A 16407-nucleotide genomic window follows, 5' to 3' on the forward strand; every position below is an offset into this window, starting at 1 on the left:
GCTGCCCACCCTCTGCCTCCCGCCCTCCCTGGGGGATGTGTGCAGCACCCCAGAGGGCAGGCCATATAGGAAATCTAGGCATCTGCGTCTGAAAACATTGCCTTGCCCGCTGATGGATATCTGCACTGCAGTGGGCTGGCCACTGCCTTGGCTGACCCTACAGTTGAACCCAGGTCACCCAGCACTAAAAAGCACACGCTGCTGCAGCGTGTGCTGAACAGCCAACCTCTGAAGGGGGTGGTGTGGAGCAGCCACGGACTCACAGCCTTTGGGGGTCAGGCACAGGGGATGGTAACAGTGTGTTACAGTAGCACTATAGCCAGTGAGGATCAGTTATTGCCTGATGGCAAACTAGATTCCGTGGGCACCTGATCAGGGTAAATAAGAATCTGTGTCATGCCAACAATGCCCTGCCATCGCCTCGGTGCTCTGCATTGTGTATGTTCCCCTGAGAAAAGCAGAATGAGAGACTAGTTCACAGGGTTTTGAAGTAGGGCTTCCTGGGTCAGGGAGGAGAGCAGAGTCAGCAGCTATGTGCTCTAGGGTGGGGAGGGAAGCGAGTGGCATGACCATGCTATTTTGGGGGTTAGCAGTACCAGCATGGGTGTATTATGGTGGGTAGGGGCAGCAGGAGAGAAATCAGAACATCTGGCCTGTGGGACATTCTGAAATTTTGAAATTTGTTTTCATCCAGTATTGGGATGTAAAGTTGAAATTTTCACAGAATGGAAATTCTGAAAAAAAAATCTCACTTCTGAAACATTGAAACAACCTAACTGAAATGTTTAATTTTGATATATTTAAATACCATATAATATTAAAATTTATATTTATAATGTAATATAAAAATCAAACTGAAACAAGAAAATCAGAATGGAACAAAATGGGAAACGCAAAATGAAATGAGAAAGTCAAAGCAAAAAACTCCATTTTGAAATATTTTTATAGAAAACATCATCAGAATCAACACATTCCCATGAAACATTTTGCAATCAATGAAACACCATTTTCTGATGGAAAACTGTTCCATCAAATTTTTTTCAACCAGCTCTAGGCAGCAGAACAAGCAAGCTATGGCACCCGGGGGAGGCCATGAGACACACCATGATTGTGCTCTCTGGGGAGAAGAGAGCACAGCCATGTGCTCTGGAATCAGGATGGAGTAGCAAGAGAAGATGTTGTGGAACTTGGCATGCTGGTGGCAGGAACTGCTGTGGGTTCAGGAGATCCCAAATGAGATGGGACACCAGCAATGTTGCAGTACTACGAGCCCTCCACATGCCTCCAAACACAGACACAAAACTACAAATCCGGTTTGTTCTCATTGGGTTTTTATTTTTATTATTCAGCTGCCCCCCAGCAGCGTGTATGAGCCATTTGGCATGCCCAAAGGGGAGGAGATCTGTACATGGTGCTGGTTCCCAGCTCTCCCATGGTCACGCGGCTCAAGCAGCACTTCTCTCCATTTTATGGAAATATTTTATTTTTAAAAATATAGTAGCTGTGGAAAGCAGCCCTCTTTATAAACGTTGATGCTGGAGTGAAATGCATCATCATCATCGTCATTATTATTAGCTCTCCTCGGCATCTGCTTCCACTCATGCTGGCCATGGTTGGACTCACCAGGCCAGCTGCACTGCACCATCTGTTGTAGTCAGGAGCGTTCACACTACCAGAGCGAGCGAGAGAGATATCCTTCTAAAAATAGAAATATTGTGCTGAGTCATTTGAAGTGAACAAGATACATAAAACACCAGCATTAGATTAACATTAGCTTGTCAAATACTGCTACCCGCTGAGTTGGCTTAGTGCACTAGCAGAGATGGATATCCCTGCTTCCCAACCTGTAGCCTAAGCCGAGTAGCAAGAGAATGAGAGGAGAGACATAGCTGTTTATAGTGTTGGGTGCTACTTTTTGTGTCGTTCCTGCTGGGACTAATAGCAAAGGGAGCTGTTCCAGTGGATTACAAACCAAAAGAAGCCAGACCCAACAATGGGCATTCCCAGAAAGGATCAAAGAAGAGACAGTTATAAATAGGGAACAGTAAACACAACCCTTTGGAATAAGACACATCTATAATCACAGGATTCACTGGTGCAAACGCCCCTCCCCCCCATTCCCATTCCATACAAAGGACTCTGGTAACAATATCTTCATTCCAGACTTGGAGCGAAGGTGAGAGTCTTAAGGAACAAAGAAATCTCAGCATCAGGGAATTTGGTTGGGCAGGGGAGGAGTGGGTGAAAGGAAGGGAAGGAAAACAGAGGGTGTAGCTCGTTCAGGTCCTTTGCAAGTTCATTTGGTTTTCCTGGAGAACTCCTAGGGCTATACCTGAGATGAAGAGGTCTAGGAAACACTCCATAGTTTGATTAAAATGTGGTAAGTGTTTTGTGCCTGGGAGAGCTCTCCTTGCTGGGACTTGTCCATCACGCATGCCCCATACAATGGGAGAGCAGCTTCTCTCCTCCCTACACCTCTAATGCAATGCAAGCCAATGCTGATGTCCGGAGGTGATCTGTCATGTAACCAAAATTTCCCTGGTGGGTGACTGCTCATGAGAAATGCCCTGTGTACTGTGGATAGTCTGATTGTGAGAGATTGAGTTCTGCTGGAGCTCCAGGGCAATAGCATTCTGGGGGAATTCTTTCACCTGTTTCTTATACTCTAAGAAAGTGCATGCCTTGGTGGCTATGGCAATGATGTTCTTGCCAATAAAGATAGTGGAGACCCTGCTGTCCTGGAACAAGACCATGTTAATGGCCCGGATGAATATGGTTACAATGTTGATGGTGACCAGGCTCAGTACAGGGTAGAGCATCATTTTCTGCGGAGCAATGTGCTCCCCTTGCATGCTAATCTCACTAAGAGAGACACAAGGCAGGATCAAGAGCAGTATGTAACAATAGAAGAACATGAGTCCTTCTGCCCAGATGGGAAGCCCAGTTTTGTGTGGCTCCCACAGGTTGGCCTGAATGTCTAATATATCCAGCAGGTCCAGGGCCACCCAGAAAAGGCGTCCCCGCAGATCCTCCTTCTTCCTGAAGGTTCGTATGTACTCCATGCTGTCTAAGGCCACCAGCACCAGGTAGAGCCCTGGCACACAGATGGACAGGAGCAAGGTCAAGGCCTTCCTGGCCACCGTCTCCAGATTCTTCTTGTCTGCTTTGTAATTCTGAAATATAAAATACAGCTTAATCTCCAGCACAAAGATGTAGAGAAACCACAGGATCATGGCGTAGCCCCGCTTGGCTGTTTTCACCTCAGCCCCCACCCATACCGCCACATAGCGCAGCACGATGAGGAAGCAGATGTCTCCCACCAAGACGATGATGCAGACGCCAATCTTCCGTGGCCCTTGGTTCTGCTCCACCAGGTAGGCGTCCATGAAGGCCATACTGGTCATGATGACAATGGTGGTCAGACACACGTGGCGCTTGTCAGGCGGCGGCAGCACCATGGTGAGGTGAGCGCCTCCTTGTTTCACTTCAAGCACAAGCGTGCATCAAGGGAGGAGGCCCATGGGCAGAGTGAAGAAGCTCATCAGTTATAGACAAAGCACCAAGGCCACCAGGAACAACCCCCCCTAAAAAGTCCCTGAAAGGACAAAGCAATAGACGATCCCGGCTCTCGAGGGTCTCACATCAGGGTGCTGCAGCAGAGAAATGCACCAGAAATTCCAAGTCACCTTTCATAACAGCTGATCCCAAAGGCTTAAATCCAGTAGCTCTGCTCTTTAGGCAGCAAAGCTGGTCCCACACTGAGCCCTCAGACAGATCCTCCACGACATCGCCTAACACTCTCCAGTGCTGTTCCCAAGGGCTACACAGGGGTTAAACACATGGAGCCTTCATTAAGAAATCCTCTGCCTCTTTGCTGGGTTTTCCATTGTGGTCAGTAAGAGGGGAAAGAATGCCCCTGAATGGCCTGTGGGCAGCAAGTTAATGTCTCTAATGCGCTTCCTAGCACCAAGCCGGAAATTCTCCTCCAGATCCCTGGAAATCAGATTAATAATCAGGCAAGTGAGTCAGATCTGTACTGCCAGGACCCAGTTGGGGTGTAAGAAAGGCAAAGCAGCTCAGGAAATGGTGCTTTCCTCCTGGTGAATGGCTCAGGAGTCAGAGATTAGGGGCTTCTCACTACCTCCACTGGAATCTCATTTGTATTATCCATGGTGAACCTTGTTCGTTCTTCCTGGCATAGGGTTTAAAACCTTCACCTCTGGCCCACCATTCACTGCGATCTGGAAGAGACCAAGAAGAATACTGGTTAAGGGCCTACCAGTCACAAATACCAGGGGTAAAAAGATGCATTTGCGGATGTTCCTCAGCTTTAGAGGTGATGGGTAGGCTCTGAGCTGGACTCCCTGCTTGTAACTGAGACTCCAAGTCCCGCACACTCAGTCTGCCTTAAACCTGTGTTCACCAATGCTACCAGAGTGTGCAGGAGGCTAATGTCCCTCTTCTCTTCATGCACAACTTAAATAAGTACTAATATTAGAATGCCTGCCTGTGACTCTGGAAGTACAGAATATCTTTCTATTCAGGGAGATGCACAGCAGGGTGGTGCAGTTACATGGATTTGCATAGGAAATATGCATCAAATGGCAGAGGAATAGAAGCCTCTTCCTAAGAACCCCAGCCCACAGGTGCAAGAAAATCCCTGCTGGTCTCTATCGGACAGCAACACAGTGTGATGACTGGCCTATCAATTTACCCTCATTGTGAGCTCAGCTGTGAGAAGGGAGGAGTGGAAGGTCCTAAGGTGTCACAATAACCTAAACAGCTAATGCTGTGGGAAAAGGTGAAAAGGAGAGACAGAGGGACTGAATCCAAACGAAAAGGCTATAACTCAAGGACTGTGTTCAGCGCATGCCTGGTAAACAGGAACAGCGTGAGACTGAAAGTCAATGAGCCAGTATTGGTGTGTCTGATATTAGGCTCAATTGGTGGATGAAATAATGAGGGGATGGGCTGCTCTACTCACCACTGCCTTCAGGGTTCCTTACAGAAAGAGACTTTGGGAGAAAAACTGGCTACTGGAGTGACTTTCACCATCATGGCTGCCACCCCCACCATCTCCTGGGCCCAGCCCTTCTTTGTGCTAATCCTGAGAGGTGTCCTGACCCAACCAGGCCGGAGAGAGGGATCCCAATGACATCACCACCTCCACCAGCTGTGGCTGAATCCCAGCCGCCACCTGGGCTGTGGGACTTTGCCAGCTTTGTGTATTCTTTTCCTTCCCCACTTTATTTCTTCTCTTTCCTATTCCTCTGCTTGTCCCTTCTGTCTTAATAAGAATTTGATTTAGCTGGCCAAGACCATCCATTTTACAGCACTGCTGTGCGCCTGTGGCCCGACGAAGGTAGCTAAACCAGAGCCTTGAATAGCCTGATGCTGGTACAAGTTTGCTAGGTCTCGGTGTGGCTGGTCAGACCATGTGCTGGGCCTGTGTTTTTCCAGCAGTGAGGTTGCATGTCAGAGTCAACCCCAGAGACAGAAGCTGCATTTTCTGCCTTTGCTGTTCTTTTCTCTCCCCTCTTGTTTGTCTTGTTGTGTCTTCTTGGGAAATGAGATCCTATTTAACAACAGCAACAATGACAGCCCCAGCCCCTCTCAACTAACTTCTTCTCTTTCCCCACAAATGGACATTTCTTACCATCTAAAGGATTGTCAAACAGGGGCTTTTTCACTTTAAAGACTCTCTCTAGCTGCAGGGAAAGGGAACAAGGGATGTTGTTAAAAAGAAAGCCTAACTTAAAACTTTGCATTTCAAACACATTAACTGTTTTCCTTCCTTTCTATATCTTTAGTAAAAGGTTTAGAAGACTGTTGAATGGGGTGTTTGCCATGGCACTGAGCAGGTCTCTGTGTACCAAACCCTGAACCTTGTTTAACACTGTTTAATGCTGGGCAGGGTCTGGTTATGCCAGCACCTTATATTCCATCCCAATTAACACACCACCACCTTTCAAATCATGCATACAAAGAAGCATGGGCGACAAGTGCTGTCCAAGAGGCTCTGTGCGCTTTAATGCATATGGGCTCCAGTTCAGGAGCTGTACCAGTGTGGAAAACTAGGAGGCTCCCTCGCTCCACAGAAAAGCAACAGTACACAAAGCCATGGTTCTGCCAGTGGCACAGCTGGGCATCAGCATTCAGTGTAGAATGGGCTGGGTGATAGCTACAGGGCAGATCACTGCCACATATGTGGTGGCCCCCAGCTTGGCCAACACACTGGGGGTTGAACCAGGGGCCACTGGAGCTAAAAACAGGAGTGGCTACAGCGAAAGAGTCAGGCAGTCGGGGCTGGGGCTGTAACAAACTCCCATTCTCTGTGGATCAGGTACAGCGAGGAACCTGTAGCACACACTCACCAGTAGGTTACACGGAGCCCTGGCCAAACTCAAAGCAAACAGGAAGTTTAGCTTTTACGTCATTCTTGTCCCTACAGTCCTAGTGCTGGATGTTACAACCTGGCCCAGTCCCCCTCTGTACGGGCACCAGTCTCCTGCAAGTGGACCTAATTGCTGGGTTCCATGGACTTCCAAGCCATTTGGGTCGAGTCCAGTCCCTGAGTCGCTAGACTGTAGCTCACAAAAGCTTATGCTCAAATAAATGTGTTAGTCTCTAAGGTGCCACAAGTCCTCCTTTTCTTTTTGCGGATACGGACTAACACAGCTGCTAGTCTGAAACCCAGGGATATACTCTCCGCGATAGTCTTGAGGGAGTCTATTTCCTAGCCATTACCTGCACTAATTTGCAGAAAGTTTGGTAGGAGTTGTAATAGAAAGAAAGCCTGGGACATGAGGCCTGGAAAAAGAGGCCAGGCATGAGGTGTGAGGCATGAACTAATGTAGTGGCCAGGCCTTGCGAATATAAAGCCGAAGTCAGGCTGTGAGCAGAAGCCAGGCTCTGCCTCCATGCACGTTCACAGTACCTGGCCAGAACAGGGCTGGGATTACCAAAAGACACACATTCCTGTGAAGTGCTGGGCACCGGACACTCGAGCAAGCACATTCCAGAAGGGTGGTAGCAAAACACCGCGATACCTAGTATGGAACAAGCACACTCCCCGAAGATAACAGGGACGCACTGACTCCCCCAAAAGATAAGGTCAGGATGACAGTGTGACGGAGAGAGATGTTTTAATTGAACCAACAGGTACAAGGTAAAGGGTGATAACTAGCCACGTCAGAGGAGCAAGACGTAACTTGTTTGTATTGGTGTATAAAGAGAAGTCTCAGCGGGAGTGTCTTTGTCTAGCCGAGGGGGGAATGGAAAGTCCCGCCGTTCTCTGAGCTTGTCCATTGTGAAAAACATACATGTGTTAGTGCTTCTGTAGAGTCTACAGGATACTAGGACTGTGCTTCATTAACAATAAATCTGGCTGGGTGCCTTCGCTACTAATCAGGTCTTGTGGTCTTTGTGGGCAGTTTGATCGAGGTCTGCTGTGTCGGCTCTCTGGCCAGAGCTGAGGCAGCACACAGAAAGAATACAGGCGCAGCCGATGACTGACAACAGAAGTCATTTATTTTGGCTGGCCCTGGTGCTGGTATTTGCGCTAGTGAAATACTGTGCAGCAGTTTGGGGAAGAAGTTGGCATACTCATCACGTGATTCAGATCTGAACCTGTACCATTAGTGGTTGCCTGAGCCGTACATTAACATCTAATTTCTATGTGTTGGCTCTAATAGCTCCCCCAAAACTTTAAGACAAGATGCCTTCACCCTTATAACTGCATGGAGGGCTGTGCCAGATGAAAACAAGCACAAAGGGGGTGAGAAAACCTGGATTTGTGCTGGAAATGGCCCACCTTGATTATCACGCACATTGTAGGGAGAGTGGTCACTTTGGATGAGCTATTACCAGCAGGAGAGTGAGTTTGTGTATGTATGGGGGTGGGGGTGGGGGTGAGAAAACCTGGATTTGTGCTGGAAATGGCCCACCTTGATTATCATACACATTGTAGGGAGAGTGGTCACTTTGCATAAGCTATTACCAGCAGGAGAGTGAGTTTGTGTGTGTGTGTGTTTTTGTGGGGGGGGGGGTGAGAAAACCTGGATTTGTGCTGGAAATGGCCCACCTTGATTTTCATACACATTGTAAGGAGAGTGGTCACTTTGGATAAGCTATTACCAGCGGGAGAGTGACTTTGTGTGTGTGGTTTTTGGAAAAAAAAGGGGGGAGGGGTGAGAAAACCTGGATTTGTGCTGGAAATGGCCCAACTTGATTATCATACACATTGTAAAGAGAGTGGTCACTTTGGATGGGCTATTACCAGCAGGAGAGTGAGTTTGTGTGTGGGGGGGCGGAGGGTGAGAAAACCTGGATTTGTGCTGGAAATGGCCCAACTTGATTATCATACACATTGGAAGGAGAGTGATCACTTTAGATAAGCTATACCAGCAGGAGAGTGGGGTGGAAGGAGGTATTGTTTCATGGTCTCTGTGTATATAATGTCTTCTGCAGTTTCCACAGTATGCATCCGATGAAGTGAGCTGTAGCTCACGAAAGCTTATGCTCAAATAAATTGGTTAGTCTCTAAGGCGCCACAAGTACTCCTTTTCTTTTTGCGAATACAGACTAACACGGCTGTTACTCTGAAAAGTGGACGTGTTGTTCCTTGACTTTAGCAAAGCTTTTGACCCGGTCTCCCACAGTATTCTTGCCAGCAAGTTAAAGAAGTATGGGCTGGATGAATGGACTATAAGGTGGATAGAAAGCTGGCTAGATTGTCGGGCTCAACGGGTAGTGATCAATGGCTCCATGTCTAGTTGGCAGCCGGTATCAAGTGGAGTGCCCCAGGGGTCGGTCCTGGGGCCGGTTTTGTTCAATATCTTCATAAATGATCTGGAGGATGGTGTGGATTGCACCCTCAGCAAGTTTGCAGATGACACTAAACTGGGAGGAGTGGTAGATATGCTGGAGGGTAGGGATAGGATACAGAGGGCCCTAGACAAATTGGAGGATTGGGCCAAAAGAAATCTGATGAGGTTCAACAAGGACAAGTGCAGAGTCCTGCACTTAGGACGGAAGAATCCCATGCACCGCTACAGACTAGGGACCGAATGGCTCGGCAGCAGTTCTGCAGAAAAGCACCTAGGGGTTACAGTGGATGAGAAGTTGGATATGAGTCAACAGTGTGCCCTTGTTGCCAAGAAGGCCAATGGCATTTTGGGATGTATAAGTAGGGGCATTGCCAGCAGATCGAGGGACGTGATCATTCCCCTCTATTCGACATTGGCGAGGCCTCATCTGGAGTACTGTGTCCAGTTTTGGGCCCCACACTACAAGAAGGATGTGGAAAAATTGGAAAGAGTCCAGCGGAGGGCAACAAAAATGATTAGGGGACTAGAACACATGACTTATGAGGAGAGGCTGAGGGAACTGGGGATGTTTAGTCTTCAGAAGAGAAGAATGTGGCGGGATTTGATAGCTGCTTTCAACTACCTGAAAGGGGGTTCCAAAGAGGATGGCTCTAGACTGTTGTCAGTGGTAGCAGATGACAGAACAAGGAGTAATGGTCTCAAGTTGCAGTGGGGGAGATTTAGGTTGGATATTAGGAAAAACTTTTTCACTATGAGGGTGGTGAAACACTGGAATGCGTTACCTAGGGAGGTGGTGGAATCTCCTTCCCTAGAAGTGTTTAAGGTCAGGCTTGACAAAGCCCTGGCTGGGGTGATTTAGTCGGGGATCGGTCCTGCTCTGAGCGGGGGTTGGACTAGATGACCTCCTGAGGTCCCTTCCAACCCTGATATTCTATGATTCTATGATTCCTGAGGAAATCACACACCACCATTTTGATACAGCTGAATAGAGGGATACTGACTCTAAACTCCGAAGGCACCATATACCAATGTTTGTTTGCCAAATGAACCATTTTATCAACCATTCTTTACTGACAAGCCCTTATAGAATAACGTGTCAAAACACATTATAGCCTCTGGATTATTGGTTAATTGTTGGGAACTGGGGGTAAGGGGGGGACTGATACCAGGCCTAGGGAGTTTTAGGACACTGAAGATATTTTCCTGTCCTCCTTTACACAGGAAAGTGCATTAAACTTGGCAATGTGTATGGAGCCCAGATTTAATAAAAGCTGGTTTCTTTCTTGCTTGAGGGAATGAGAATGAGAGAATGAGAATGAGAGAGAAGCTAGATTTATTGGCTGTCTAGCAGAATTGACATGGATTTTTCTCTGTTCCCATTAATTCCAGGTAATTGCACGTGCATATATGTAGTTATGCCCCCCAAAGGAACCAGAATAGCTTATAGAATGGGAAACTGGGTCTCAGACAGCAAATGACTTTGTCAAGGTCAATAAGTATGTCACTGGCCAAGACAGAACCTGAATTCTGGTCTTTTGAGTCCCTGGGTAATGCCTTAACCACAAACCATTCCTCCTGCATCATGTGTTCATGGGTGTTTTCCCTACACAGACCTCAGAGAAGCCACTTCCCCGGCATCACACCACAAACTAGGGGTAGAGGAGAAGACAAAACCCAGTTCTTCTGGGTCTCAGTTTATTTCCTTAGCTTTCTTTGCTGCTGCTGCCTCTTCTTCATTCAGTACACACTATCACTGCACTCAAACGCCATCCTGTGTGACTACTGGCCAGGCAATTCAGCTGTATGTCTCCCAGACCACAAATCCACCTGCAAAGGTGGCAGACTTGTTCCCAGGGGCAGCGTAACTAGGCTAAACAAAACTTGGCTCCGTGATATTAGTGCTGTGTGTTCTACCCCCAGCTAGGCTGAGTGTGATCTAGGCAACCTCTGTTACTTTGTCTGGTGAATGGGGGACACAGGCCTTGGTCAGAGGGAAGAAGGCCCACAAGTGGTAATGGCAGAACTGGCTGAAAATGAGAATTTCTGTGCTTCAGGAAAGGCTGACATTTCAAAATTTGTTTAATCTTGAATTGGGACGAAAAGTCAAAATATCAACATTTGTCACAGAACAGAAAGTTCCTAAACATTTCAGTTTGCCATTGTGGAAACATATTTTGGAGTGGTTCAGCATTAACTTGTGCTGCCATGAGTTGCCACAGGGGTTCATGGAACTTGTAGTTTGGGTTTCCCCATTCTCCTTTATGGGCCAGGCTCCCTGGCTGGACTACATCTCCCAGGATGTAGCATGTTTATGCAACTGTCATGATTCATAACTGTGCTTTAGAAGAGAAGAGACTGCAATGTATTGTGGGAGATGATGTCCAGCCATGGACCCCAGCCCATAGAAGAGAACTGGTCTATGAGACATCTGAACAACTCCTCTGAGGCAGCTCTGGTGCACACAGATGAATGTTAAAATGCCCTGAAATGAAACATTTTGATTCAGTTGGACACACTGAAATATTTTGATTCAGGATGACCTGCCCCAAAACAAAACATTTCATTCTGATTTTCCTGACAAAATTTCAACAAAATTGAAATTTTCCCACAGAAAATTTAAATCTTGCAGTGACTGCGTTTGTGATCAAATAATCGTTTCCATGTAAAACGCCCAATCAGCAATTAGAAGGGGAGACGTGAACACGTGGCCTCCAGATACTCAGCTGACTGTGTTCCTATTAGGCTGGAGGGTACTTGTTGCAGAGGGTCTCTTAGATGCCTCACAGGAGCACATGTCACACTGCAAACATTTCACAGGTTGTCTGAAAATGAATGGAAGGGTCCAGGAGTAACAGCAAATGGAGCTCCCCGTTGTGACTGGTAAAAATTTGCAAGCACTGTTCAGAATTACTCATGTGCTATGTGAGCTGCAGACAGCACTTAGCATTGCACTCATCAGCATGAGCATCCTCCTCACACTCCTTGACTGTTCCTTGCTGCCATCAGTGCTGTGATTAGTTCTCTCTGGAGGTTTCAGATAAAAATATATAGCCATTTCTGTAACTGCATTTTAAACTCCTGCCAGGGTTTACTGGGGATTTACAGCCGGGGATGGATAATTCCAGATACATTAGGTCTCTCAGGAGGAAATGGTGGTTTCTACCTTCAAGTATTTCTTCTTTCAAAAGACACTGATTATTTTAAAGTCTGTGTATGCCTTGTAAAGAAGCTGACGGCACCATTTTATTTAGAAACAATTCTGCTTGTACATCCTCAGCTTTGCACTTCCCTTCCTCCATTCTGTCTTGCCAGGTGCTATCCAGCCACAGCTGCCTCCGTCTGAGGAATGGGCAGCTAGGAGAACAGCAGAGGTTTCGAAGAAGCACAAAGCCTCCAAAGAACATCTCATGCTTTAAGGAAAATTGTCCTTGGGCGCAGAAGCAACCAGAAATACCCAAATTATAATTCACTGCAAAACTGTTTCCCAGTGGAGGAGTCAGCAGTGATGGAGAAGGTGTAAGTCCTAAACACAGCACCTGTTCACAACAGTGGGACACTCTTCAATCCTTGTGTGGCTCCCCCTAATGCCCTTGTGGGCGCACGTGCCAAAGGTGGTGGGAGAGCTGGGGCAGGTTAGAAATGCCTGCAGTGCTGAGCCTGAGGTGGTAATTGGAGCATTTGCTATACTATGCATGCACACTAAAAGCCAAGGAGACAGTCTATCAATCAAGTAAGGCACAAGTTTGCAGGCCATGGCTGTGGAGGGATACTCAGTATTAGCCGTGGGCTGGAGGCAGTGATGGATGGGGAAGCCTTACAATCATTGAATATGTGTAGCTTGGCTGAGCTACAGCTAAGGAAGTGACAATGCTAAGTAGGCACAGTCCTTCCCTGAGTGTGTGGGCTGCACGCCAGCACACCCAGGGTGCCCTGTGCAAGGGTGCAGGATGGAGCAGGACGACAGACCAATGGCACCCCGGGGTCACTTCCCTGTGCTCCAGGATTGGGTACTGGCTCCAACCAATGACAGGTCTAAGAGGCAGAGCCCTGCTGTTACACTCTGAAGACAGGTACTGTCCTTCCTGCCTAACAAATATCCCTAATAGAGCCGGTTGGAGACCTTTGACTGAACCATTTTCCACTGGAGAATGTGGTTCTGTCAGAATGGAAATGCTTCGCAAAATTGTGTCGATTTCCCTAAAATCTTGTTTTGGAGAAAAAAATGGAAAAAAGTTCCCGTTTTGACATTTTGGGAAGGAAACATTTTGATTTTTTATGTTGAAATGACTTTGCCCTATAGGCTGTTTTTATTTTGTGTAATATAATATAATGTGATATAATTTACAAATTCAAAACTGAAATGGAACATTTTGATGTCATCAGAACAAAATGCTTTGATCAACCCAAACATTTTTTCAGAATTTTCTTCCACAGAGGATTTAGAAATTTTTGGGTTTCATTCGAATTCATAAAGAAGCCAAATCTCTGAAACTTGAAATCCTTCACAAACCAAAATGTCCATACTCTGTACAGCTCTCATCCCTAGTATCCAGCCTCTGCCTCCAGTGTCTCCCATAAGCCTAGCAAGACATGAACAGGAATACACCACCCTATCTAGACTGGTGCTTTTAGATTTCAGACTCAACTTTGTTTGAACAACTCACTGAACAACAGAAATTCAAAATGCATCATGATCTCATTATTTCCAGTTACTGCCTTCCTTCCACATCAACCCAGACTGGGTAGGGTACCAGAGCCAACATCATGGGTTGGAAACGAAACACAGACTCAAAGAGCAGACAGACCTAAAAGACCAATTGCTGCTCTCTATGCAGGTGTGAACAGCAATGTAAGGAAAGTCCCCACACATAAAATACTATGACTCCTTGGCAAAACGCGAGTCCCCACTGCTAGTTCCATGGAGAGATTTCCAATGAACACTTGGCTGGGCACTTTTATATAGAAACCTACTCAAACAGTAGGCCCGAGAAGTCACCAATACAATTAACCAGCCCCAGTCCTCTGCTGAAGATCATGTGGGCAAGAAAATCTCAGACAGTCTGCGATTCAGGAATCAGAAATGTCAGTCACACCTATGCAAAGGCATACAGAAGTCTCCCGACTTCATTTAGACTAAAATCCAGCCCATTGGAAGGTATTTATTCGGGATATTAACAATATCAGCAAGGGATTTCATCATTGCTAGAGCTGAGTGAACTATTTAGAGCACACAATAATTTTGGTTTGTGAATTATTCAGGAACAGGTTATAATGATTTTTAAGAATTAGTTTGTTTGTTTCAGCTGTTCACCGTATGGTTTGGAGGAAGAACTTTTAGCCATGTGATTGGTGAACTAAGTAACATGATTTGGATTCAGTTCCTTCTTTGTTTGATTTCAGCACTACGAACATTCATGTTGGACCCTAAAGGTTCAATACCCGAAGGCAAATGAAAAGAACCTAAAATGTACAGGCAGTCCTCGACTTCACAACATTCGACTTACGACAAATGGCACTTATGACGTTTCTGAATTGATACCCTGATTCGACTTACAACAGTTGGTTTCGCCTTTCCGATTCTTGGTCCTGCAATGGAGTGTATTGCGGTTCCGATTTACGACATTTCAACTTATGACGCAATTTAAGTCCAAGGACTGCCTGTATCATTTTTAAAAAAAACCTCATGATTTTAAACCAGTCTCTTTTATTCTGGGTGTCTGACTCCAGATTTTTGAATGATTCAGGGTGACAGTACTGCAGTCATAATTGCCTGACAAATCTGTTATGTAAGTAATAAAAAGAGCGTCTCAGAATGGCCACAAGAGATCAGCTGGGACAAATATTTATTCACATGAGTAGTCATCAAACTTTTGCTTCCCATAAGAATTCTTGCAAATAAAACCCAGCTCACGTGACTGCTCCTAAATAATGAAATTAGAAGGTCAAAGGTAAAAAAATCAACAGTTTTGTACTGGAAACCACGAACCTGTGATTGGCTAACACAAGCTTTCTGGGAATGCTGTTGTAGGGGCTTATGTACAGAGGCAGTGTTGAGATTCACTCAGAAGCCTTGGCACAGAACAGGTATTTCTGTGATAAACTAAACCACTGCAAATATGGGACGAGCCAAGTATAGACTTAAATCAATATGTTAGATAATAAGTTGCTCTACTGCTAATAACTTATGCAAATAGCAGAACAATTACATTGGCACACTCAAGTGCATTCCACAACCTTCCTAATCAATAACGGTTTTAACTCAGCTGGCCAAATGTGTCTGAAAATTCAGTTCCCTAAGTACACATTGTGATAATGACAAAGTGATCCAATGCAATCAGCGAGGGAGCTGAGGTGTGGAGGGGAAAACAGCAATCCCAATCAGAATATCCAGCCTCTTCACTGAGGGGCCAGAGGAGGGAACGGCACACCCTGCAGCGTAGAGTAGCCTGCTTGCTCAGTGCCCATGGCCATTTGAGTAGAACGGAACCACACACTGCAGAACCTCAGCCTGTTAATTATGCCGCATGATCGTTAACTGTATGTTCCCCAAGGTGCCAAGTTGAAGGGCGAGGAAATGTGCAAGGTGATGTATAAGTCACTGATGTGTGCTCCAGATCCCCCTCCATGCTGATTCACAGAGCCTATGACTTATTACAGCCCCTAGCTATAGAGCCTTGGCTTGTTCACTCCCGCTGAACCAGCTCATGCTTTTAGCTCCAGAGGTACCCCATGTGTCGGTCAGGATGGCAGCCATCACAAATGTACGCTGGAAGGCATGACTTCAGATACCCCTACAGGCTCTGGATGAGCAGCAATCAAAGGCCGGCTCTACACACCGATTTCATACCAGTATAAATCTAATGGTAAGGGTGTGATGCAGTTAACACAAGCCCTAGTGTGGCTGCAGTTATACCAGTATAAAGGTACTTTATCCCAGGCTAGCTATACTGCCTGTGTGGGATTAGATACAAAGCACCTTTATTCCCGTATAACGGTGTGCACATCAGGGGAATTGAACTTTTGAATGTCACCTAATTCCACTGGCCGCCTTTGAAAATCTCACCCTCAGCGCTCGACCCTGCTCCCAGTGAGTAAACAACAAAAGTCACATTGACTTTGAGGGACACAGGAGCCTCAAGGAGCACTGCTGCCATGGGGCAGACTTTTTAGAAAGTGAATTAGTGCTAGTAAATTGTCAGTGGCTATCTTTGATCTGCAGTTCAGTTTCTCTGTCATGCGGCCAAACATTTAATTCAGGAGACTGGGAGTCAGGTTTAGAAATGCCTACAAAATCAAAACTTTCTTGTGAAAAATTTCATGGGAAACATGTCCTGTTGAAATTTGTCTGCTGAAAAACTCCAGTTTCCTGTGGGAAATTCCTCAACAAATTGAAAGCAATGTTTTCATTTTATCTAGTTCTGAGACACTTCAAAATGATGTTTTTGTTTAGTTTTGGCTTGAAACATTTCCTTTCAACATTTGAAAAATAAGCATTTCAATTTTTCATTTTCAGTTTGGGGATTTTTAGGTTTGTTTTTTTTTTCCTTTTCTCGCCCTTTTTTCCCACTAGAAAAAAGGG

General features: G+C 46.1%; 1 protein-coding gene across 1 annotated transcript in view; it reads right to left on the minus strand.

The window, feature by feature from the left end:
• Positions 1-951: 951 nt before the first annotated feature.
• The window catches only part of LOC141992819 (transmembrane protein 121), a 179322-nt gene continuing 163866 nt past the window's right edge, over positions 952-16407 (minus strand). The window contains exon 2 of the mRNA XM_074962157.1: positions 952-4241. Within this exon, the coding sequence (XP_074818258.1) occupies positions 2520-3458 (939 nt within the window). The 5' untranslated portion in view covers positions 3459-4241 and the 3' untranslated portion in view covers positions 952-2519. The remainder of the gene's footprint in view (positions 4242-16407) is intronic.

Source organism: Natator depressus, chromosome 8, assembly GCF_965152275.1.
Source record: "Natator depressus isolate rNatDep1 chromosome 8, rNatDep2.hap1, whole genome shotgun sequence".
In the NCBI taxonomy this organism is placed as follows: domain Eukaryota; kingdom Metazoa; phylum Chordata; order Testudines; family Cheloniidae; genus Natator; species Natator depressus.